Here is a 27595-nt window from a genome sequence, read left to right on the forward strand (position 1 = left end):
GAGATAAAAGAAATTATTCAAATAGTTAAGGGAGACGAAAACTTAAAACTTGAGATGGGGAACTGGGATTCGATAGTGGGAAAAGGAAGAGAAGGAAAAATAGCAGATCAATATGAACCGGAAGGAAAGGAATGAAACAGAAAGCCGCCTGGTAGAATTATGCACAGAGCATAAATTAATTATCGCTAACACCTGGTTTAAGAATCATGAAATAAGGTTTTATACGTAGAAGAGACCTGGAGATACCGTAAGGTTTCATGTTCATTATATAATAGTTAGATAGAGATTTCTGAACCAGATTTTAAATTGTACATTTCCAGGGGAAGGTGTGGACTCTGACCACAATTTTGATCATGAACTGTAGATTGAAACTGAAGGTATTGCAGAAAGATAGGAAAGTAAGGAGATGGGACTTGTATCAATTGAAAGAACGAGAGGTTGTTGTGAGTTTCAGAGGGAGCATGAGGCAATGATGGACTAAAACATGGGAAAGGAATACAGTAGAAGACGAATGGGTAGCTTTGATGAAACAGTAAAAGCAGCAAAGGATCAAATAGCTAACACAACTAGTACTATCAGGAATCTTCGGATTTAACAGGAAATATTGAATTGAATTGACGAAAGAAGAAAACATAAAAATGCAGCAAACGGAACAGGCGAAAGGGAATACAAACGTCTAAAAATTTAACTGACACGAAGTACAAAATTGCTATGCAGAAATGTCATATATATATATATATATATATATATATATATATATATATATATATATATATATATATATTTAGAAGCATTTAGAAGCATATAGCACTAGAGGAAAGATAGATATCACTAACAGAAAAATTAAAAAGGCATTCCGAGAAAAGAGAAGCAGTTGTATGAATATCAAGAACTCGGATGAAAAACCAGTACTAAGCAAAGAAGGAAAAGCTGGAAGGTAGGATGAGTGTAGCGGCAGCCGTCGAGCCGAAAGGACGCGCAGCAGCAGCACTTGTCTGATAAATAATTTAGTCTGTTTTTTCTCACGTGCTTCTGCAAAGAAGCGAACTAAACGTGTGTCTTTTAATGAGTAGATTAGTGGTTAGAAAATTAGTCGTAGTTTTTTGTTTTTGCATAAGTCTTGTGAATATCCTTGTGTAGGGAGGCTTCCTAGTGTAAATTTTCCTGTCACCAGAAGCACCGTCACTCCACAAAGTTTTAATTTTGTGTTTGTTGAGAGCATACAGTTTAGATCAGTGCACTCTAGTTTGAATATTTATCTCGTGCAGTAACTTTCCAGTAAACAGGATTTCCAATAACAGGTATTTGTAAATACATCAACTTCAGCAGAGAAGTTTCTTCCTTTTTAATAGCTTGCGGTCTCAGAGTACAGTGAGAAATCTGCACAGCAACTTTTAGTATTACCTTATTCTCCTTTGGCATATTTTGTATACATTTCAAGCTCAATGGCGCCATTTGAGACCTTATATCTATTTTTTACACAGTACAATATGGCTAGGGACTGTGCTTGTTGTAAAAGGACACAAGGGGAGTTGGCTGCTGTCCGTAAACAGCTGGATGCTGCGTTGGCTACCGTCGACAACTTCTAGCTGTTGCGGTGATGTCGGGACGCCAGTGACGAGACCTGCGACACCTTTGGTGCCACTGGTGACCCGGACATTGCTCCGGCTTCTGATACGCAACATCTGACCGGTCCGTCCACACTCCAGAGTGGGTGGCAGACAGTGGTGGGTTCGCGTGCCACTGGGCGGGAGGCGAAAGAGGGAGCAGGCTGTGCGGCTGGCTCCCTACGTCTTAGCAACAGGTACGAGGTGCTACCCAGTGTTGATGATAACTCTGAGCCAGTACGGGATGCCTCCCCTGTTTGGCCAGCGGTCGATTTTCCTGCCCACTCCGGACAAGTACAGAAGGTGAGTATGCTAGTCACTCGGATCTACAATGTTAGGCGAGTGGTGGAGACGCTCAGGGAGATAGCGGGAAAGAATTCCAGTGAGCGTTCGGTATGTTTGCCGGGAGATCTCATCCGTGATGTAGCCGGAGAACTTGCTGGCAGCTATCGAGCACACTGACTGCAACAGGTTGAATGTAGTGGCACGTGTCGGCACGAATGACGCCTGCGGCTTCGGTTCTGAGGTCATCCTCGGCTTCTTTCGGCGGCTGGCTGATTTGGTGAAGGCAACTAACAACGCACTCGGGGTGCAGGCTAAGCTGTCTATTTGGATCATCGTATCTAGGGTTGATCGCGGTCCTCGGGTCTGATGCACAGTGGAAAGTCTAAGCCTGAGGCTCAGACGACTCTGCGACGATATCGGATGCGAATTTCTCGACCTCCGCTATCGGGAACAGAATTGTAGAGTTCCCCTTAATAGGTCAGGCGTGCAGTAGACGCAGGAAGCGGCTACTAGCGTAGCAGAGTACGTGTGGCTTGCACATGGGGCATTTTTAGGTTGGAGAACCCCTCCCTTGCAATCAAAGACGATATGCCTGTTAAATCAGCCACAGTGACCTCAGAGAATCTTGGTCCTCACAGATCAGAGACATAAAAGATTAATATGATCTCAGTAAACTGCAGGAGCATACAAGGAAACGTTCCAGAATTAGTACCGTTTACTAAAGGCTAGCAACCTGCTTCCCTGGTACTTTAAATATGATGCTGGCAACAACCAGAGCAAAATGCCTCGGACCTTTGGAGGTGACGGAGTCCCACCTCTAACTGACAAACCAGGGACTCCTAAGATAGGACTTGGCAAACAAATGGTAATGAAATGGGGAGCTATTAATATCAATGGGGGCTACTCTGGGAAGAAGGTAGAGCTGGCAGAGGCTGCAAGTAAGATGGGGCTGGACGTTTTAGCTGTTAGTGTCATTCGGGTAAGGGGTGAGAAAGAAGAGGAAGTGGGAGAATACAAGGTCTACCTGTCAGGAGTCAAAGCAGGAATAGCACAATGGGGTTGTAGGGCTTTACATCAGGAAAGAAATGGAACCCAGCGTAGTTGCAATAAGGTATGTAAACGAACGACTGATGTGGATAGATTTGACAGTGTCTAGCAAGAAAATTAGGATTCGCATTGTGAAGGGACAGATCAAGATAAGATGGATAGTTTTTATGAGGCACTCAGTGATGTAGTTGTTAGAGTAAAGGATAAGGACAGTGTTCTGCTCATGGGGGATTTTAACGCCAGGATTGGAAATCGAACAGAAGGGTATGAAAAGGTTATGGGTAAATTTGGAGAGGATATGGAGGCCAACAGGAACGGGAAACAACTCTTGGATTTCTGTGCCAGTATGGGCTTAGTAATCACAAACTCCTTTTTTAAACATAAGAACATTCACCGGTATACTTGGGAAGGCAGGTGAACCAGATCTGTCATTGACTATATAATAACAGATCAGGAATTCAGGAAGGCTGTGAGGGACACACGTGTATTCAGGGGATTCTTTGATTACACTGATCATTATTTAATCTGCAGTGAAATTGGGATTGTGAGGCCGAAAGTGCAGGAGCTCAGGTCCACATGTAGGAGGATAAGAGTGGAGAAACTTCAGGATAAGGAAATCAGGCACAAGTACATAACAGCGATCTCAGGAAGGTACCAGTTAGTTGAATGTAGTCAATTACAGTCATTGGAAAAGGAATGGACAAGGTACAGGGACACAGTACTAGAAGTGGCTAAAGAATGTCTTGGAACAGTAGTGTGTAAAAGTAGGATGAAGCAAACAGCTTGGTGGAATGATACAGTCAAGGCAACCTGTAAAAGGAAAAAGAAGGCGTATCAAAAATGGCTACATACCAGAACCCAGGTAGACAGAGAAAGTTATGTTGAAGAAAGAAACAAAGCCAAACAGATAATCGCAGCATCCAAGAAGAAATCGTGGGAAGACTTTGGAAACAGGTTGGAGACTATGGGTCAAGCTGCTGGAAAACCATTCTGGAGTGTAATTAGCAGTCTTCGAAAGAGAGGTAAGAAGGAAATGACAAGTATTCTGGACAGGTCAGGAAAACTGCTGGTGAATCCTGTGGATGCCTTGGGCAGATGGAGGGAGTACTTTGAAGAGTTGCTCAATATAGGTGAAAATGCGATCAGTAATGTTTCAGATTTCGAGGTAGAATGGGATAGGAATGATGATGGAAATAGGATCACATTTGAGGAAGTGGAAAAAACGGTCAATAGATTGCAGTGCAATAAAGCGGCTGGGGTGGATGAAATTAAGTCGGAACTCATCAAATACAGTGGAATGTCAGGTCTTAAATGGCTACACAGGATAATTGAAATGGCCTGGGAGTCGGGACAGGTTCCATCAGACTGGACAAAAGCAGTAATCACGCCAATCTTTAAACATGGAAACAGAAAAGATTGTAACAACTACAGAGGTATCTCTTTAATCAGCGTTGTGGGTAAAATCTTCTCAGATATTGTTGAAAGGAAAGTGCGAGTATTAGTTGAGGACCAATTGGATGAAAATCAGTGTTGGTTTAGGCCTCTTAGAGGTTGTCAGGACCAGATCTTTAGCTTACGGCAAATAATGGAGAAGTGTTATGAGTGGAACAGGGAATTGTATCTATGCTTTATAGATCTAGAAAAGGCATATGACCGGGTTCCTAGGAGGAAGTTATTGTCTGTTCTACAAGATTATGGAATAGGAGGCATACTTTTGCAAGCAATTAAAAAGGTCTTTACATGGATAGTCAGGCAGCAGTTAGAGTTGACGGTAAATTGAGTTCATGGTTAAGAGTAGTTTCAGGGGTAAGACAAGGCTGCAACCTGTCTCCACTGTTGTTCATATTATTTATGGATCATATGTTGAAAACAATAGACTGGCTGGGTGAGATTAAGATATGTGAACACAAAATATGCAGTCTTGCATATGCGGATGACTTAGTTGTGATGGCAGATTCGATTGAAAGTTTGCAAAGTAATATTTCAGAGCTAGATCAGAAATGTAAGGACTATGGTATGAAGATTAGCATCTCCAAAACGAAAGTAATGTCAGTGGGAAAGAAATATAAACGGATTGAGTGCCAAATAGGAGGAACAAAGTTAGAACAGGTGGACGGTTTCAAGTATTTAGGATGCATATTCTCACAGGATGGCAACATAGTGAAAGAACTGGAAGCGAGGTGTAGCAAAGCTAATGCAGTGAGCGCTCAGCTACGATCTACTCTCTTCTGCAAGAAGGAAGTCAGTACCAAGACTAAGTTATCTGTGCACCGTTCAATCTTTCGACCAACTTTGTTGTATGGGAGCGAAAGCTGGGTGGATTCAGGTTACCTTATCAACAAGGTTGAGGTTACGGATATGAAAGTAGCTAGGATGATTGCAGGTACTAGTAGATGGGAACAATGGCAGGAGGGTGTCCACAATGAGGAAATCAAAGAAAAACTGGGAATGAACTCTATAGACGTGGCAGTCAGGGCGAACAGGGTTAGATGGTGAGGTCATGTTACACGCATGGGAGAAGCAAGGTTACGCAAAAGACTCATGGATTCAGCAGTAGAGGGTAGTAGGAGTCGGGGCAGACCGAGGAGAAGGTACCTGGATTCGGTTAAGAATGATTTTGAAGTAATAGGTTTAACATCAGAAGAGGCACCAATGTTAGCACCGAATAGGGGATCATGGAGGAACTGTATAAGGGGGGCTATGCTCCAGACTGAACGCTGAAAGGCATAATCAGTCTTAAATGATGATGATGATGATGATGATGATGATACTGAAGATTATAATGCACAGATAGTATTGGGAACAAATAGCTGGTTGAAACAAGACGTCACTGACAACGAAATCCTTAGTTCAGATTGGAATGTTTATCGTCAGGATATGTTAGTCGCCAATGGTGGCGGCGTGTTTATTGCAATAAAAAATTCGATAAAATCTAGTGAGGTTATCACGGATTCCGAAGGTGAATTAATCTGGGTGAAACTGAGTATCAAAGAACGGTCAAAAATGGTGATCGGATACTGTTATAGACCACCTGTGTCAAGATCTGTTGTTGTAGAGCGGCTCAGACAGAACTTGTAGAATATCATTAGTAATTTTCCTGATCATACTGTTGTAATAGGGGGTGACTTCAACTTACAAGGTATGGATTGGGTGCGTTATGCCAACAAAATTGGTGCCAGAGACAGGGATTCGTGTGGCATTGTTCTAGAGGCCTTGTCCGAAAATTACCTTGAACAGATAGAGAAGCAACTCGTCAAGGTAACGTCTTAGACCTCCTGGCAATAAACAGACCTGAATTTTTCGAATCAGTTAACGTAGGGGAAACTGTCAGTGATCATAAGGCTGTGACAGCATCTATGACGAAGGGTCGTACAAGTAATATTAAGAAAGGCAGGAAGACACATTTGCTCAGCAAGGGATACAGGATACAAATTTCAGAATATCTCAGCAGTCAGCGTCAAATATTCGGTGATGAGGACGAAGATGTGGAGAACAAATGGAAAAAATTCAAAGACATCGCTCAATATGCCCTAGACAAGTATGTTCCGAGTAAGGTTTTAAGGGATGGGAAGGATTCAGTATGGTTTAATAGCCGTGTCACAAAAGCGCTAAGTAAAGAAAGAGCACTTCATCCAAATTCAAGAGAAGTAAAAACCTAGCTCACAAACAAAAGCTGACCGAAGCGAAAATGAGCGTAAGGAGAGCAACGAGAGAAACGTTCGATGATTCTGAAAGTAAGACGTTGTCAACCGACCTCAGTAAAAACCCTAAGAGACTTTGGTCGTATGTAAAATCAGTAAGTGGGTCAAAATCCAGCGACCACAGCGGCATCGAACGTAAGATAACAGAGAGAAGGCCGAAATACTGAATGTGGTCTTCCGAAGTTGTTTCACCGCGGAAGATCGTAACACGGTCCCTCCTTTCAATCGTCGTATGAATGTCGAAATGGCAGACACTGAGATAACCGATCGCGGAACTGAAAAGCAGCTATAATCGCTTAGCAGTGGAAAGGCGTCAGGTCCAGATGAGATACCTATAAGATTCTGTAAAGATTATGTGAAAGAACTTGCTCCCCTTCTAGCAGCAATTTATCGTAGATCGCTTGAGCAACGAAAGTTACCTAACGACTGGAAAAAAGTGCACGTAAAATATCTAGTCGTTAACTATCCAGAGTGACCTTAAGTGAAGTAACCACAAAAAACAGATAGTGGAAAAGCAGACACCAGAGTCAGATTCATCAGAAGAATCTTAAGGAAACGTAACTCATTCACGAAACAAGTGGCTTATAAGGCGCTTGTTCGTCCTATTCTTAAGTATTTTTCCTCTATCTGAGGTCCCTATCAGGTAGGACTGATAGAGGAGATGGTGCAACGAAGTGCGGCGCGTTTCGTCACGGGATCGTTTAGCTGGCAAGAGAGCGTTACGGAGGTGCTACACGTTACAAGAGAGGTGTTGTGCATCACGGGGAGATTTACTATTGAAATTTCGGGACAGCGCTTTTCAGCAGGAGTCGAACAACATATTATTTCCCCCCCCCCCCCATATACATCTCGCGTATTGACCATGAGGAGAAACTTCGAGAAATTAGAGCCAATATTCTAGGCGCGCAGTCCGGAACCGCGCGACTGCTGCGGTCGCAGGTTCGAATCCTGCCTCGGGCATGGATGTGTGTGATGTCCTTAGGTTAGTTAGGTTTAAGTAGTTCTAAGTTCTAGGGGACTGATGACCACAGATGTTAAGTCCCATAGTGCTCAGTGCCATTTAGAGCCAATACACAGGCTTACCGGCAATAATTATTCCCACGCACTATACCGAAAGTCCCTCCGCCACTCACCATTATGTGGCTTGCGGAGTATGATGTAGATGTAGATGAGAGCATATAGAAAGTCTGTACAATGGAGATGAACCTGAATGCAATATTACAGAAACTGAAGAGGACGTAGATGCAGATGACAAGGGGAGATATACTACTGCGAGAATAATTTGGTAGAGCCCTGAAAGACTTAAGTCGAAACAAGACCCCTGCAGTTGATGACATTCCGTCAGAACTACTTATTGCCTTGCAAGACCCAGCCATTGTAAAAACATACAATCTGATATGCAAGATATATGAAACAGGCAACATAATCTCAGACTTCAAGAAGACTAATAATTCCACGTCCAAAGAACGCAGTTGCTGATATTTGTGAAAATTACCGAACTATCAGATTAATCAGTCACGGTTGTAAAATAGTAAGACAAATTCTTTACAAAAGAATGGAAAAACTGGCAAAAGCCGACAACGGAGAAGATCAGTTCGGATTCCGGAGAAATGTAGGAACGCGTGACGCAATACTGACTACCATTTCTCTTAGAAGATATGTTAAGGAAAGTCAGATTTGTAGACTTAGGGAAAGCTTTTGACGATGTTGAATGGAATACGCTTGCTGAAATTCTCAAGGTAGAAGGAGTAAAGTACAGAAAGCGAAAGCTATTTACAACTTGTACAGAAATCAGACGGCAGTTGTAAGAGTCGTGGGGCGCGAGAGGTAGCTCAGAAGGGAGTGAGACAGGGCTGTACCCTATCCCAAATGTTATTCAATCTGTACATTGAGCCAAGCAGCAAAGGAAACCAAAGAAAAACTTGGAGTACGAATTAAAGTTCAAGGAGAACAAATAAAAACCTTGAGGCTAGCCAATGACATTATTATTTTCTCAGAGACAGCAAAAGATTTGGTGGAGCAGTTCAACGGAACGGACAGTGTCTTGAAATGAGGATATAAGATGAACATCAACAAAAGCAAAGCGACGATAATAGAATTTAGTCGATTTAAATGGGGTGATGCTGCTAGAATTAGATTAGGAAATGAGACGCTTAAAGTAGTAAAGGAGTTTTGCTATTTGGGGAGCAAAATAACTGATGATCATCAATAAAAGCAAAAAAAAAGGGATAATGGAATGTAGTCGAATTAAATCAAGTGATGCTGAGGGATTTAGATTAGGAACGGGGAAACGAGACACCTAAAGTAGTAGATAGGTTTTGCTCTTTGGGTAGCAAAATAATAATGATGGCCGAAGGAGAAAGGATATAAAATGAAGGTTGGCAGTTGCAAGGAATGCTTTTCTGAAGAAGAGATATTCGTTGATATCGAATATTGATTTAATTTTTAGGAAGTATTTTATAAACGTATTTGTCTGGAGTGTAGCCATGTATAGAAGTGAAACATGGACGATAAACAATTTAGACAAGAAAAGAATAAAAGTTTTGAAATGTGCAGCTACAGAAGAATGCTGAAGATTAGATGGGTAGCTCACGTAACTCATTAGGAGATGCTGAATAGAACGGGGGAGAAAAGAAATTTGTGACCCAATCTGACTAGAAGAAGGCATCGGTTGATAGGACACATTCTAAGACATCAAGGGATCGCCAGTTTAGTGTTGGAGGGAAGTGGGGAAAAGGGGTAAAAATCGTCGAAGTACACGAAGAAATGAATAAAGTAAGCAGATTCAGAAGGATTTATATTGCAGTAGCTATTCGGAGTTGAAGAGGCTTGTGCAGGACAGAGAAGCATGGAGAGCTGCATCAAAGCAATCTTGGAACTGAAGACCACAACAACAACAGTTTTACAGTATAAATATGGTGATGGTGAAAGAAAGAATGGAGATAGAGAGGTAATCAGTACGATGAGGTGCAGAAAAACTGGAGGACACCTACGACTGTAAGCAAGAACAAGGGTGGGGATGGCTCAAGATAAATTAGACGCTGCCTCGGGCATGGATGTGTGTGATGTCCTTAGGTTAGTTAGGTTTAAGTAGTACTACGTTCTAGGGGACTGATGACCTTAGAAGTTAAGTCCTATAGTGCTCAGAGCCATTTTAACCATTAAATTAGACACTAGACATAGGGAGATGTGAGTCAGGGTGAAACACATAATAGTAAACAGTAACAGAAGCTGGAGCACACATTGTATTAAAACGACGGCCGCCATCACATTTCTTTGACGTAAACAGGTGATGTATTTGCATGTGTTTATCTCCGTTACTATACTAAAAATAATTGCAGAATTTCTCAGAAGGAAACCAGAATGTCCAGCTGAAAATTCTCACTGAAATAATAAATCAAACAGACGTTTCCCTTGTCTTCACAGAACTCTGTACAGAACTTTCTGTTAACCACACTGCAGAGAGGGACAGGGAGTAATTTTTAAAATGGCTCCATTTTAACGTCTGTCACTGGGAGGCAAGAGCTGATCTACGATTACACAGATGTAAACACAGATAATTATAAAAAATGATGGACGATAACCTGTGTTGAAACTGCTTCGCTTTCTTCACGTAGTGTTACAATGTACAACATAATTACTGTTCCAAAAATTGGCGACCCGTAAGATATTAAAATGACGTGCGGTACGTGAATTCCACCGACCGTAATGAATGCAATATAATGTGAACTTTGTTGCTATGTTCCGCAGTTAAACACTCCGTATCTATGTTCATGCAAGCATTGTGGGATTAAATCAGGCCTTTTAGACACTGATCGATAGCGCAACAGCGTCAGTTGATTACAAAAACACATTAGGGAAGCCAGCCACTGCTTCCAGAAACGCCCCTGACAATGGACTCATTTACGAGTATACTTTTCCTGGTAACTAATTCGCTCGTATTTTTTAGTTACATGGAATTAGGTCCCTTATCGGTAGATTTGGTATCCTGAATAATTACGACCACTCTGAGTTGCTAAATAAACTGTTTTGCGGTTTGCTTGTCTTCTTGCCTACTTGATATACACTCTAAGGGTAGGATTTTGTTTTTATTTTTATTCTAGAATTGAGAACAACTGTGTGAGGTGAAATGACAAGTTTATTTTCGCAATACTTCTAAAATTACAGCTTTTCATACAGTTTTCAACTCGCCAACAGAAAAACAGCGCAATGGATAGCGCATCTTGCGAACATCAAAAAGTGAAATAAGTTTATACACAACAATGTTAAATATTAACCCTCTGAAAGAGCATTAATCCTAAGCATAATATTATGAAAGTTTAATTGGAAGTTTCTGTACATTATTCCTAAGCACAGTAATCTGAAAGTTTAATTGGGCTTTTCTTTACAAAAATGCTCCTACACATATCTTATGGAGTTGGTAAGTACTACGAAAACCGTCCGATTCCGGTTCAAAGTTCAGAACTATTTTGGATGACAATCAAGCCTAAGGTGAATGGTTAGTCAAGTGACAAATCTGAGTGCAAGATTACCCAAGGCCGCTCGAGTTTACAGTGGACGCAAGCTGGTGAACCAACAAAGCTACGCCTCTGCACGTGGTATTTATCTTAAGCTACGACGTGCTGCTGTCTGCAAGGCCACTCTCTCCCACTGAAATTCCTACAGAACTAATCTGGCCTTTGCTGAACTTTCCAGCAGAAACCTTCCCTATGTTTCCCATTATGTGACAAAACATGTACTCAGCCCTAGTCTTATTATGTGGCGATATACACGCACCTGGTTGGAGAAGCACGCATATTATAGTGCCCTCTCAGTTCTTGCAAGAACAATTAATTAATTTTGCTGGTTCGTTTCTCCACAGTTGGATCTAAACGTTGCTACAGCTAATTCGTTAGCTGTAGTGCAGCTGCTGTGAACGCAGTGTCCACAGAAATTTCTTCTCTGCATTGTACGGAGCGTTAAGCGCTCCATTCTGCACTTGACGCCAGTTCAGAGAAGAGTCCCCGAAAATTTCTCTCTTGTCCTACTCCTGGCAGATCTTTTTCATGTCACAGCTTCTTTCGACCAATAGGAGCATTCCACGTAGAAACTTTCTCTACCAATTGCAATGTCCCTTCTATCAAACTGCGTCGAAACTTCAGTATTTTTCTCCTTCCTAGTGCGTTTCTGCCAATCGGACATTTTGTGCCAATTCTAGAAGCCTAAAGTACGTTGACCTTTCCGTGTGTCGCACTCGCTGGACGAAAATGCGTCACTCTTAGAATTCCGAAACGCAGTTTTCTAAAGCTTCTTCTCTGCCCTTGTGCAGATGCCCCACTACAAGCAACCCTCCAGCTTGAATCACCTGGCTGGGGTTGCTGCCCTCCTTCCTGCCATCCCTTTAAGTGGCTTCTGGCATAACTCCTGCAGCATAGCTTCGCTATGCCGTTGCGGAGCTGGCTTTTTAAACTAAAAGTGACTCAACTCGGGTTCCCTGTTCTACCTTCCGCTCAAAGACATGCATTGTGTAGGGATGGTGTGTTAATTACCGTTGATTGACTGTCATCCCTTTTTGGATTACATATTGATAATCAAATGTTCTCATAAATGTCGATTTACGTTAGGTGTCATCTTCACCTTCTCATTGCAATTTGTGAAGATCTCATATAAGGTGCGAATCTTACCATTTATTCTGCCAGCTTACAACACTATGTCATCAAAAGTCTCCGGATACCCCGAACGTACAGTACAAAAGCGTACAGGTCGACCTCGACTGATGACTGACAGAGGCCACTAACAATTGAAGAGGGTCGTAATGTGTAATAGGCAGACATCTGTCCAGACCATCACACAGGAATTCCAAACTGCATCAGAAACTACTGCAAGTACTATGACAGTTAGGCGGGAGGTGAGGAAACTTGGATTTCGCGATCAAGAGGCTGCTCATAAGCAACACATCACTGTGTTAAATGCCAAATGAGGCCTCGCTCGGTGTAAGAAGTGTAAACATTGGATGATTGAACAGTGGAAAAACGTTGTGTGGAGTGACAAATCATGGTACACAATGTGGCGATCCGATAGCAGGGTGTGGGTATGGCGCTGGCCGCGGTGACCGTGCGGTTCTAGGCACTTCAGTCCGGAAGCGCGTGACTGCTACGGTCGCAGGTTCGAATCCTGCCTCGGGCATGGATGGGTGTGATGTCCTTAGGTTAGTTAGGTTTAAGTAGTTCTAAGTTCTAGGGGACTGATGACCTCAGATGTTGAGTCCCATAGTGCTCAGAGCCATTTGTGGGCATGGCAAATGCCCAGTGAACGTCATCTGCCAGCATGTGTAGTGCCAACAGTAAAATTCACAGGCTGTGGTGTTACGTTGTGGTCGGTTTTTCATTGAGAGGGCTTGGACCCCTTGTTGTTTTGTGTGGCACTATCACAGCACGGGTCTACACTGATGTTTTAAGCACCTTCTTGCTTCCCACTGTTGAAAAGCAATTTGGGGATGGCGATTGCATCTTTCAACACGATCGAGCACCTGTTCATAGTGCACAGCTTGTGGCAGAGTGGTTACGCGACAAAAACATCCCTGTTTTGGACTGGCCTGCACAGAGTCCTGTCCTGAATCCTACAGAACATCTTTGGGATGTTTTGGAATGATGACTTCGTGCCAAGCCTAACTGACTGACATTGAAACCCTCCTCAGTGCAGCAATCCGTGAAGAATGGCCAGCCATTCCCCAAGGAACCTTCCAGCATCTAATTGAAAGTATGCCTGCGAGAGTGGAAGCTGTCATCAAGGCTAAGTGTGGGCCAACACCATGTTGAATTCTTGCATTACCGATGGAGGGCGCCATGAACTTGTAAGTCATTTTCAGCCAGGTGTCCGGATATGTTTGATCACATAGTGTACGTTTATGGCCAGCGAAAACATTGTGACTATCATCTGAGCTTTCGCAAAGAGGAACATATATCGTGAAACTAATAAACTGTGTTTGATAAAACCTTAAAAAGGTGTCAAGATTGACTGTATGGCCTTACAGTGTAACTAAAAGCAAATTCTTTGTTAGAACTGAAAAAAGTAAAAATAGGCGAACTTCCAAAATTATGAAATAGTTTTTCAGATAGATATGAATGCTTTATTTTCAGTAAAGGATGGACCGGACACTAACTCACATAAATTATACTACATAATGATTGGAGCAGCAGCCTGGACAAAACCCAGAACCTCAAATCTTCTCGGCACTCGTCTCGTTTTTATAAAAATAGGATAAATTATTTCCCAAAGAGGTATTAATATCATTTGCTACAGCGCAACTGTTTTCTGAACATACATTTCCATTATCAAATGAACAGCAGTAGATTAAATGTATCCAAAAGAAGATACGTGGAGCGTTGTAGTGCAGCACATTTTTGTTTTCTCGACCAATTTCAGTTGAAAAACTGCGAAATATTCCCGCTTTAGCCGCTGTAGTTTCGTTAAGTTGCGCTAGGTGTAGGCGCTATACGTAGCCTTAAAAATGGCGTCCATAATGGTGGTGCGTTTCAAGCAGGGTGCTGTCATTGCGTTTCTTTTGGCGGAAATCCCAGATCTTTGCAGCTATTCATAGGCAATTGGAGAATGGTTACGGCGACCTGGCAGTGAAGAAAAACACGGTGAGAGGCAGGTGAGGCTTCTGTTATTATCGCAACAAGACCGCGCAAACCTGTCTGAGCTTCCGCATTTCGGTCGGCAGCACGGAGCTGTAATTCCTGCAATGTTGGGACGTGCGGACACTCTCATTCGAGGCTATCGATGGATCACAATCAAACTTCTGTTTCTCCATGACAACGCAAGGCATCGAACAACTCTGCACACCCCAGAGGAGCTCACAAAACTTCGTTGGAGTACTTCCTCATCCACCCTACAGCCCAGATATCGCACCTTTAAACTTCCATCTGTTTGACCCACTAAAGGATGACGGGGAAGTTATTGATGCAGCAAAACGTTGGCTCCTACGTCGACCAGTAGAGTGGTACCACGAGGGCATAAGACCCTCCCAATGAGCTGCCTTACGCCCATCGCATTGGACTGTTCGGAAGCCAAAAGAGTGGGGAAGAATATGGTGCATTGGAATACTGAATAAACCTATGCTGCTTCCAGAAAAAAAGTCTTGCTTCACTTATTGAAAGTCCCTCGTAGTTGCGGCATCGGCCTGAAGAAAACACATAATATTAATTCTTCTCGACACTCCTCTCACTTTTGTAAAAGTGGAAAAAAACCTTTTTCCCAAACAGGTATTAACATCTCGTCTGTTACCGCGTGACTGTTTACAGAACACACAATTCCATTATCAAAGGCATACCAACGTAGTTAATGTATCCACTGCATTCATTTTATGTCATGATCTGCACAGTACATCTGATTAATGGTGCATCTAAAATCCTTTTACGGATTTTGAGGACAGAAACAAACAAAAATGCACACTTTAAGAGCTATGAGCACTTCTCCATGTTCGATACTGTAAAGCTATCTCTTCTACTGCAAGCTCTTCGCTTCCCATATTTAGGGAGCTGATAGTATGGACCAAAACAAGAAAAAAAGTCTAGTGAAATGAACTGTAAAATGCTCTCGTGAAGAGCAATGAGCACTTGCTCAACAGCAGAGATTTACTTCACAGTAGCGTAGATTAGCAAGTGATCATAATACTTGAAATATGTGTTTTAGAGCCCATATTTACTGAAATTCTTTTGTTTGTTTGGACCATACTACCTCCTCCAAAAATATGGAAAGCATAGAGCTGGCAGTAAAAGAGATGTGTTTCACAATATCGCAGATGGACAAGTGCATTTTAGAGCCAATATGTACTCGACATTTTTTCTTGGTTTGGTGTCAAGAAATTGTCCTCAAAGTCTGTAAAGGGAATTTAGTTACATCTTATATATTTGTACACACTTAAGAAAATGAAAAGTGCTACACTCTAAAGAAACAGTCTGATAATTATCAAACTTCGTGGAGATGTCCATCAGAAAACTAACACATTCTTGAACTCGTGTGTTGAAAATAAACCACCTCTGAATGCCATCTTGAGGAACTTCTTGACACGCCTGACACTCAGACCGTGTCTTTTTATAAAGATTTCTGACTGGAGATAACTTTGAAATAATGTCTTCCACAGCTCTGTAGGTAACAAATCAGGGGATCGAACAAATTAGCCAAGGATCCACACAATCCTCAAGATGTCTGTTGAGTGAACTGTGGTGTATGTACTAACATTATCCTACTGGAATGTGTAATTTGGTACACCGATCATGAAAGGTGTGACAGAAGGGTTTACCCTTCGCAGCATATACATGTACCTGCGAGAATTCAGCCTCCTTCCGAGAATTGCCAAGTAAAAGAGTCCTGCTATTATATCCAGTAGCTCTTCACACCATGGTTCTACAACCTAAAGCGGTCTGGGTCTCGAGAATCGCTATTTTCCATGACCAGATCGTATATGGGCAGGTTGGTTCCGAACTTATCACCAAAAACCGAAGCGAGGCTCATCACTGAACACTACAGAATGCCACTCAAAGTACCAGTTGATTCTGGCTCTACACTACGCAAGTCTCCTTTGTCTGTGGTCTGATGCCAGCGGTGAACAATGGACGGCAGCTTGTGGTCTCAACCCGGCTTCGAGTAATATGTTCCCGACAGTTCGTGGTTAAGCTCTGCTCGTAACATCTGATTTCATAAGCCGTCATCCATCTGTTCATCAGAAACACTGGAAGAATCCTAAGATCGTGTGCTGAGTTCATCTCATCACTATTCGGTGTACAGTCCCTGCATGTAGCCAACTGTCTTTTCGATTTGACAGTACGATACTCCAACGTCCGTCACCCCACATATCTGCAGTGAAGTCTTCGAGGAGGAGAAAGATGGGGGAGAGGGTGGGGTCTAAGTGTCGTTGGCGATGCTTTCAACAACTGCATCGTCTGGGTGACTATGTAGTAAATACACTGCTGAAAAAAAATTAGTACACCGTTTTGAGGTTTCCAATTGACTGAAGATTTATTGTTGCAATTGTGCACATAGTGTACATTAAATAACAACATTTATAGATCAATAGCACATGCAGCTCTGAGGTACCAAGTACCGGCCAATACTGAAACACCCCCATTAGTTCGTGGTATAGCCTCCACAAGCGGCACCGTAGGCACTGACTCTGGCTTGCAGTCGATCATACAGATGGCGAGTACTGTCCTCGGACATGCCATGCCTGCTCGATCTCTTCACGTAGTTCTCTAAGGCCTCTTGATTGACGAGTTACTTCTCGTCCCGTCTTATCCCAAACGTAGGAGACAAGTCCAGAAATCGTGCTGGCCAGGGAAGTTGCTACATGTCTTGCAGAGCACTTGAGTTTCATGAGTAGCGTATGGGAAAGCATTATCCTGTTCGAACAACACATTACCTTACTGTTGCAAGGACGGTAAAAGAACGGGTCTAACAACATTCTGCACGTACCGGCCACTGGTTAGCACCCCTTCCAGTAACACCAAAGGTAAATGAGAGTTACAGCCAATGTGTCTTGGACGAATACACTCTATGAGACAGTGCTCACCAGGTCTACATCGTACGCAAAAACGACCATCACATAAATGCAGGCAGAATCAGCTTTCATCGCTGAAGACAACGGTGCGATATTCCATCTCCCTCTGACGGCACCAGTCAAACCGTGCTCGTCCATGCTGAGGCGTGAGTGGATAAGGGTTAGTAGTGTGAGTGCCCATACTCCCACTGCTAATAATCAGTTCACAGCAGTTCGTTTTGACATCTCTGCGGTCGCCAGCCATTTTATCTATGCTGTGGTAGCTGTATGATCTGCCACTGGTACCCTTACAGTACGACGATCCTGCGCTGCGTGCACATTGAGAACCTCGTTTACAGGAGTGAGAATGTTCACGTGACCATTAATTCCAACATCGTTGCGCAACTCACGCAGCACGTCCAACTTGTGTGGTAATACTGAGAAAGGACCATCCTGTGCCTTGGAAGGTCACAATTTCATCTCTTTCAAACTCGTTCAACTGTCTGTAGCAAGCACGCGTGCGTCTCCGTGGCATGGTTGCCTGCTTTCTTCACATGTTTGCACCACACTGAGCCTTGTAGATGTGAGCATTGCCTAATAAACGGAAGGCTCAGATGGCGCTCTGGTAGCTATGCCACTGTTTTAGTGCACGACATGGAAACCGTTATCAGTACTACCATTATCCCCAGGTGGAATATCTTGTCATCGGATGAAAATCCACATCGTCTCTCCAAAAAAAAGATGGTTCAAATGGCTCTGAGCACTATGGGACTTAACATCTGAGGCCATCAGAACTACTTAAACCTAACTAACCTGAGGACATCACACACATCCATGCCCGAGGCAGGATTCGAACCTGCGACCGTAGCGGCCACGCGGTTTCAGACTGAAGCGCCTAGAACCGCTCGGCCACACCGGCCGGCCTCGTCTCTCCAGGTGTACTAATTTTTTTTTTCCAGCAATGGGCATTAGAATTGCTACACCAAGAAGAAATGCAGATGATTAACGGATATTCATTGGACAAATATATTATACTAGAACTGTCATGTGACTACATTTTCACGCAATTTGGGTGCGTAGACCATCAGAAATCAGTACCCAGAACAACCACCTCTGGCCTGGGCATTGAGTCAAACAGAGCTTGGATGGCGTGTGTAGGTACAGCTGCCCATGCAGCTTCAACACGATACCACAGTTCATCAAGAGTAGTGACTGGCGTATTGTGACGAGCCAGTTGCTCGGCCACCATTGACCAGACGTTTGCTATTGGTGAGAGATCTCGAGAATGTGCTGGCCAGGGCAGCAGTCGAACATTTTCTGTATCCAGAAAGGCCCGTACAGGACCTGCAATATGCGGTTGTGCATTATTCTGCTGAAATGTAGGGTTTCGGAGGGATCGAATGAAGGGCAGAGCCACGGGTCGTAACACATCTGAAATGTAACGTCCACTGTTCAAAGTACCGTCAATGCGAACAAGAGGTGACCGAGACGCGTAACCAATGGCACCCCATACTATCACGCCTGGTGATACGCCAGTATGGCGATGACGAATACACGTTTCCAATGTGCGTTCACCGCGATGACGCCAAACACGGATGCGACCATCATGATACTGTAAACAGAACCTGGATTCATCCGAAAAAATGAAGTTTTGCCATTCGTGCACCAAGGTTCGTCGTTGAGTACTCCATCGCAGGCGCTCGTGTCTGTGATGAAGCGTCAAGGGTAACCGCAGCCATGGTCTCCGAGCTGATAGTCCATGCTGCTGCAAACGTCATCGAACTGTTCGTGCAGATGGTTGTTGTCTTGCAAACGTCCCCATCTGTTGACTATAGGGATCGAGACGTGGCTGCACGATCCGTTACAGCCATGCGGATAAGATGCCTATCATCTCGACTGCTAGTGATACGAGGCCGTTGGGATCCAGCATGGCGTTCCGTATTACCCTCCTGAACCCAACGATTCCATATTCTGCTAACAGTCATTGGATCTCGACCAACGCGAGCAGCAATGTCGTAATACGAAAAACCGCAATCACGATAGGCTACAATCCAACCTTTATCAAAGTCGGAACCGTGATGGTACGCATTTGTCTTCCTTACACGAGGCATCACAATAACGTTTCACCAGGCAATGCTGGTCAACTGCTGTTTGTGTATGAGAAATCGGTTGGAAACTTTCCTCATGTCAGCACGTTGTAACTGTCGCCACCGGCGCCAACCTTGTGTGAATGCTCTGAAAAGCATATCACAGCATCTTCTTCCTGTCTGTTAAATTTCGCATCTGTAGCACGTCATCTTCGTGGTGTAGCAATTTTAATGGCTAGTAGTGTATGAGAAACCATTATAGTTCTCGAAGGTATGTAAATTTGTGCAGCTGAAGTTTCAGTTGTGAGGAACTAATCATGGACGAATATCGCCACTCGCTCTCTCTCTCTCTTCTCTCCTTGCAAGAAATATTACTTACATTTAAGGAAAATTATTTCCGACATTGAGAAGACAACTGAGCTCTGTTGATGATGTATAGTATCATACCTTCGTGTTTACATTAACTGTAGAGGGCGATAAAAAACATTCCATTCGAATGCCGTACAGTCCAGAATCGGTATGTCAAACGTGTAAAATCTCTTTGAGCAATGACGCAATCGTCCCACCGATGCACCAAGCTGAAGATACTTGGCAAAACACCGTATCCTGCTGAATGAAGAAGTTCGTAAATGTCTCCTGCACATCATCGTCCGACTGGAATCGTCGAGCCTCCAACACCACTTTTTAACTGATCGAAGGGGTGATAATCACATGGGGAGAGATCAGGACAGTAAGGCTGGTGCTCGAATATCTACCACTTGCGTTGGCGCAACTTCTAGTTGGCCTCCCAGATCGACAGACGTCTTGTGTGGAATCGCGACCTGCACGGAGCTTGGTGCACCATACTCCAGCGGCAGTTTTCGACAGACTTGCCATCCCGTGCACATTCTTCATTCTCCCAAGGATGTCTACCGGTGTTTGTCATCGGCAGACAAGAAAAGAATAACAAAACGTTGGTCCCATTTGGACACATGTGGTAAAGACGTCGTCATTGTTCACTTTTCCGCGTTTACCGCACTCACTTCGGTAGGCACGAATGGCACACTAATGGCTTTTATAGATGCCGGTACTCATCTACCCGCATCGGAGTTGCGCTACGTTTTATATACGGTGCAGCAACGCCTTCAAACGCAAAATTTTTAATCGCTCCTTATGTAAGAATTTCCGATGGTCTGCACTACAGAGGAGAATCCAGAACGATACAGTAGCTCACACGCAATAACCCTTTCATTTACTTCGTCATGATCAAGAAACACACTACTATCACTACTCACTGCATTGTTCTACTCGAACTCGTATTCCACTTCCTTCCACTGCCACTCATCTACTAATATTAGTGGGATTACCATCCTCACCATTAGTAGCACCCCTATTAGCACTATTATTACGACTAATACTTTCGTTCTCTTCCCATTAATTCCCCGCGCAACTACCGCCGTTTCCTACTCAAAATACACTGATGTGGTAAATTTAAGGAAGAAAGTAATTTTTGCATGATGTATGACTGCCAAGTAGCATAGCTCGTTGAAACTTGGACCATACATGGAAAGAACCGCTACAGTGTAGTACAGAAAGGAACCGAAATAAATACGCAGTGAGATGAACAGAAACGACACTTTTATTCAAAGACAGTATTTACTCTGAAATCACCGCGATTCATGATCGTCCTCTGGACATTACAAAAGGCGGAACATCGTTCTTAACAGGGTGTGTGAGCACCACAGGCGGCTACGCATGTTCTGCAATGTGCTCCAATGCTCGCCACAAGGTTGTTAATGGCGTTCCATTTCTCTACCAGAGCGGTTGACGACTGTTGGATGGTCATTGGTGCATCTAGACTTGCTGAAGTACGTCTCGCCAACGCATACCACACGTCTTCGATGGGATTTAAGTGGGAGGAACAAGCAGGACAATCCACTCGCCGAATGTCCTCTCGTTGCAAGAGCTCCTCCAATCTGCACAGTTCGATGCGCTCGTGCATTATCATCGATAAAAATGAAGACAGCACCCCTGAAAATACACACATGGGGAAGGAGTACGGTAACAATAACTTTGACCGGTGACTATACTGTTTTCAGATATTTGTATGTCAGTACGCCCATGCAACATTACGCCTCTCTAAACCATAACACCCGGGCCACCAAAACGATCGTGTTCGATAATACTGGACGCACCTTCATAAGGCGAGACGTGGTAACATGTAATGCGTCCAGTAACACAGTCTAACGTGATCGTTTTGGTAGTGAAGATGATGCGGTGTGGGGAGGTGTCTGCATCTATAAGACTACTCTGCACTCCACTGTTAAGTCCTGGCAGAGGATTCAATGAACCACTTTCACACTGTTTCTCTGTCGTTCCACACTCGACAACGGCGAGGGAAAATGAACATTTAAATCTTCCCACTACGGTCCTGATTTCTTTTCTATTATTGCGATGATCATTTTTCTCCATAAAGATGAGGGTCAACATACGAGTGTGAGTCAAATGAAAACCTTAAATTTTTTTTAATATTATTTATTGTGCAGAAGTGGTACAAAGCTGTCAAGTCCTCCAGACCTTACAAAGTGCATAAATCCCTTTACAAAAAAAATCTTTTGGTAGTCCGCGCAACCCACTCATGCACCGCCTGGTGTACCTCTTCATCAGAACAGAACTTTGAGTGGTCCAAACATATGGAAATCACTTGGTGAGGAGAAATGGCACCATTCCTTTTTCGCTCTCTTCGTTTCTGGTTGGTGGAAGTGAACCCAGGTTTCGTCCCCAGTAACGATTCTTGCAGGGAAGCCATCACCTTCTCGTTCGAAGCGCCGAAGAAGTTCTTCACAAGCATCAACTCGTCGTTCTCTCATTTCAGGAGTCAGCTGTCATTGCACCCATCTTGCAGACAATTTGTGAAACTGGAGCACATCATGCACAATGTGGTGTGCTGACGCATGACTAATCTGTAAACATGCTGCAGTGTCATTCAATGTCACTCGGCGGTTTCCCTTCACTATGGCTTCAACTGCTGCAATGTTCTGCGGAGTCACAACTCGTTGTGCCTGACCTGGACGAGGAGCATCTTCCACTGAATCACACCATTTGCGAACTTACTACTCCATTCGCAGACTTGCTGCTGTGACAGACATGCATCACCGTACTGAACATTCATTCGCCGATGAACTTCAATAGGTTTCACACCTTCACTAGACAAAAACCGAATAACAGAACGCTGTTCTTCCATGGTGCAAGTCGCGAGTGGGGCGGCCGTCTTTATACTGATACTGCGAAGGTATGTGTGCATCTGCACTATGCTGCAACCTACAGGCCACTGTGCACGCTGTTTGTAGCACACTTACCAACTTACAGGACAACGGCACGAAATTTCGATTTGTTATTACAAATTTAAGGTTTTCATTTGACTCACCCTCGTATTTCCGCATTCGGAGGAGAAAGTTGGTGATTGAAATTACGTAAAATTAGCTCTCCGCAACATAAAACGCCTTTGTTTTGTGACTGACACACCAACTCACATATCATATTCGTAAAACTCTCTCCTTTATTTCGCAATAATACAAAACGAGTTACCCTTCTTCGAACTTTTTCGATGTCTTCCTCCATAAATCCTATCTGATAAGGATCGCAAAACGCAAAGCAATACTCCAACAAAGGACTGGCAGGCGTAATATAGGCAGTCTCTTTAATGGATTTCTTGCATCATTTAAGCCTTCTGTCAATAAAGCGCAGTCTTTGGTCCGCCTTCCCTGCAGCATTAGCTATGTGATAATTCCAGTCCAAGTTGTTCGTATTTGTTACCCGTAAGTATTTAGTTGAAACTGTAGGATTTAGACTTGTGTGATTTATCGTGAAACAGAAATTCAACGGATTCCTCTTAGTATTCATGTAGGCGATCTCACACTTTTAATTATTTGGGCCCACTTGCCACTTCTCGCACCACACGGAATTTTGTCTAAATCATTTTGCAAAATGTGACCTCTCTGACAAGAAATGACGACTCCAGTCACACAACTGTGACTTTACCCCATAGGCATGCAATTTGATTTGATGGAATTGTAAGGAACGGCATCAAAAGGCTACGAGAACACTATAAGTATGGAATCAATCTGAGATCCTCTGTCAATAGCATTCATTACTTCAGGACAAAAAGAGCTAGTTATGTTTCATAAGAACGATATTTTCTGAACTCGTGCTATGAGTCATCCGTTTTCTTCGGGCTCATTCGTAATTTTCGAACAAGGCATGTTTCAAAATCATATTTCATTGGTGTACTAGCCTACAAACCTTTCAACACAGTACAATCACCGTTGAGCGGTATCGTGACACTGTACTCCTCCTCCGTGTGTGTCTTCGCTAATGGTATAAGTTTTATGCACGAAAATGCGCGACCGCATCGAACAGCGAAGCTCTTAGAACGAGAGGCTACGCGGCGAATAACTGGCCTGTCCTATTCCCAGATTTAAATCCTATCGATCATGTATGGAACATGTTGGGAAGACGTATTGCAGCGCGTCTACAGGCACGGACGATCATCCAGCAGTTATCAGTTCCGCTGGTGGAGGAATGGAACGCCCTGCCACAAGAATTCCTCACCAATATTGACGTCAGCACGCGAGTACATTGCAGAGCATGCCGTGGTGATAACACTCCCTATTGTAACGTCCAGGGGACCATCATAAACCCAGGTTACTTCAATGCAGTTTTTCTTTGAATAAAAGTGCCATTCCTGTTCGTCTCATTGCGTTTTTACACAGTTACCCTCTTTACTACACTATAACAGTTCTTTCTGTGTATCTACATCTACATGGATACTCTGCAAATGACATTCAAGTGCCTGGCAGAGGATTCATCGAACCACTTTCACAATTCTCTATTATTCCAATCTCGTATAGCGCGCGGAAAGAATGAACACCTATATCTTTCCATACGAGCCCTGATTTCCCTTATTTTATCGTGGTGATCGTTCCTCCCTATGTAGGTCGGTGTCAGCAAAATATTTTCTCGTTCGGAGGAGAAAGTCGGTGATTGGAATTTGGTGAGGAGACTCCGTCGCACAGAAAAACGCCTTTCTTTTAATGATTTCCAGCCCAAATCCTGTATCATTTCTGTGACACTCTCTCCCATATTTCGCGATAATACAAAACGTGCTGTGTTTCTTTGGACTTTTTCGATGTACTCTGTGAGTCCTATCTGGTAAGGATCCCACACCTCGCAGCAGTATTCTAAAAGAGGACGGACAAGCATGGTGTAGGCAGTCTCCTTAGTAGGTCTGTTACATTTTCTAAGTGTATGATAACAGCTTCATCGAGCTATCTTAGTTGGCAGTGACGCATCATGCGAAAGTTACTTTAGTCCTTAAGTTTTACATACCAGTGTACTATATTAAATCTCATTTAAGTTTCCTAGTTTCCTTTACAGTGATCAACAGCAACATTCATTGCATCATTCTTGCTCCACATCTGGACAATCTCAGCGAATGATTTGGCCAACCAGATCGCCCGACACGAATCCTATCGAATATTCGTGGGACATAATCTAGAGGTTAGATCGTGCACAAAACCCTGCAACGGCAGCACTTTCACAATTATGAACGGCTATAGAGTCAGCGACGTTTGTGTCGAGTTGTCATTGCTATCAGACAAACAATTCTGCCTGAAATAATTTCAGAAATCAATGTGGGATGTACGATGAGCGTATCCTTTAGGCCAGTGCGGCGAAATCACTAATTCTTACCAACTACTTTTTCGCTTGTAGCTTCTTAAAATGGGCTGAGGTGACAAAAGGCATGGCATGACGATATGCACAAATCCAGGCGGCGGTAGTAGCACGTACACACAGTACAAAAGAGCAGTGCATTTCGGAGCTGTCACTTGTAATCAGGTGATTCATGTGAAACGGTTTCCGACGTGATTATGGACCCAGGATGGGAAGTAATAGACTTTGAACGCTGATTGGCAGGTGTAGCTACATTCACAGGACATTCCATTTAGGAAATCGTTAGGGAATTCAATATTCCGAGATCCACAGTGTCAAGAGTGTGCTGAGAACGCCACGGACAATGCGGTGGCCGACGGCCTTTACTTAACGACCGAGAACAGCGGCGTTTGTGTAGAGTTGTCAGTGCTAACAGACAAACAACTCTGCCTGACAAAATCACATAAATCAATATGGGACGTACGATGAGCGTATCCTTTAGGACAGTGCGGCGAAATATGGCGTTAATGGACTACGGCAACAGACGACCGATGAGAGTGCCTTTGATAATAGCAAGACATTTCCTGCAGATCCTCTACTGGGCTCGTGACCATATCGGTTGGACCCAGACGACTGGAAAACCGTGACTTAGTCAAATGAGTCCCGATTTCAATTTGTAAGAGCTGATGTAGGTGTTAGAGTGTGGTGTGAATCCAGAAGCCAGGGGCGCAAGTTCTCATCAAGGCACTGAGCAAGCTGGTAGTATTTTCATAATGGTGTGGGCTGTGTTTACCGGGAATGCACTGGGTCCTCTGGTGCAACTGAACCGACCATTCACTGGAAATGGTTTTATTCACCTACTTGGAGACCTTGTGTAGCCATTGATGGACTTCATGTTCCCAAACAACAATTGAATTTTTGTGGATGACAGTGTACCAAGTAAGAACATCTGGACAATCTCAGTGAATGATTTGGCCAACCAAATCGGCCGACATGAATCCCATCGAACATTCTTGGTACATAATCGAGACGCCAGATCGTGCACAAAATCCTGCAGCGGCAACAGCTTCGCAATTATGAACGGCTATAGAGTCAGCATGCCTCAGTAATTCTGCAGGAGACATCCAACGACTTGTTGAGTCCATGAGTCAAATCGCGGCACTACGACTTGCAAAAGGAGGTCCAACACAATACTGGGAGGTATCACAAGACTTTTCTCACCTCAGTGTACCAATATGAATTTTTAGTAGATGAACTGCAGAAGGGAATCAGTGTAGTAGTAGAGTGAACATAGATACAATTAATAATAACGACTGTGAAGTCTTAGAGCGTACCTTACTGAGTGGGATGATGGCCTTCCTCATTGCCTCCAAGTTTTCCGTCGGGTTCGGAAGGCCCAGAAGTCGGTCGCGTGCTGTCCTTGCGGCAAGCGCCCCTTCTCCCAGGCCCTCAAGTGCCTCCTTAATTGCCGCCACTTTAAGGCCGGCTTAGGGTACGATCGGCTCGTTAGTGATAGACCGCACGACAGGACTCGTGTGTACACTGGTCGATGGCCTGATGTACGCGAACGGCACGTGCAATGAGGTCACAATTATCTCGTCCCTTCCCACGTTGCTACAGCCTCGCAAATTTATGACGCGATAAGAAAGAGCTACGAGACATTCAACCGAATGTATAGTAATACAACATGTACTCTGCAGGATGTCTGAATTTTAATTGCTGTCAGTAATAGTGCATGCGCTTACACACAACATCGATGTGTCTTATCCTGTATTCCAAAGTTGTGTTCATTTACACTCATAGCACTGGGTTCTGAATGTATGTAATCTATTTAAATTTTCAGAAACCAGATATGTGAAACATGTTGGTGGACTGTTTTACATTTTCTAATGTAAAATGATTCCTAATGATTTTAGGACTTGTCTTCGTTCTAAGACGTTTTATTGTTATCAAATTGAGTCTTTTGTCTACTGAGGTTCCATATTCTTCATTCTGAATCTCGAACAGCGACAGTCACTTTCGATCTCGTCATTGACAGGATGTTATAAGTCTTTTTTTCCTTATTTTCAAACGTTTAGTGTCAGTATTTCCATCTCTGCTTGGTAAATCTGTGGTCAGTGATTAAACTCTAATGCAATGAACAAAACCACTGTACTGTCACTAACATTTCATCATCCTTAAGAATGCGTTGGTAATGAGAGAAATTTTCTAGGCTGACGAAACAGTATCGAAAACGCCGAACTCATTCAATAGCCAGACAAAATATAGTTCATACTTCCATCATCAGATGTTGCTGGACAGGAACCTCATTTCATGAGATTGTTTCGATCCATATATGCTTATTTGCAGTTGAGGCATGAAGTACAGAATATGAAAAACAGTGACAATGAAGGCAAAATTTTCTCTGTTGTAGATATGAAGACAGAAGCGACGCATGAAAATATGAAACAACGCCAGGATTCGAACCCAGATCTCCTGGTCACACCACTACGGCACACTGACACAGTGGCTTTGTACAACTGCACCGACTACCCCAGCAGCCTCCCTCCTCAATGCATATCGCCATTCACGCCTCAGACCACTTGGTATTCCCTCTAAAGTCGAGCAACACTGTGACTGAATTGTGTAGTGGTTAGCCGTTAGCACCTCTGCCTAGTG

General features: G+C 43.5%; 1 protein-coding gene across 1 annotated transcript in view; it reads right to left on the reverse strand.

The window, feature by feature from the left end:
- Nucleotides 1-26301, reverse strand: part of LOC126176193 (pickpocket protein 28-like) — a 141583-nt gene extending 115282 nt beyond the window's left edge. The window contains exon 1 of the mRNA XM_049923337.1: nt 26272-26301. Coding sequence (XP_049779294.1) covers nt 26272-26301 — 30 coding nt within the window. The remainder of the gene's footprint in view (nt 1-26271) is intronic.
- Nucleotides 26302-27595: the final 1294 nt, after the last annotated feature.

This window comes from Schistocerca cancellata, chromosome 3 (genome assembly GCF_023864275.1).
Source record: "Schistocerca cancellata isolate TAMUIC-IGC-003103 chromosome 3, iqSchCanc2.1, whole genome shotgun sequence".
In the NCBI taxonomy this organism is placed as follows: domain Eukaryota; kingdom Metazoa; phylum Arthropoda; class Insecta; order Orthoptera; family Acrididae; genus Schistocerca; species Schistocerca cancellata.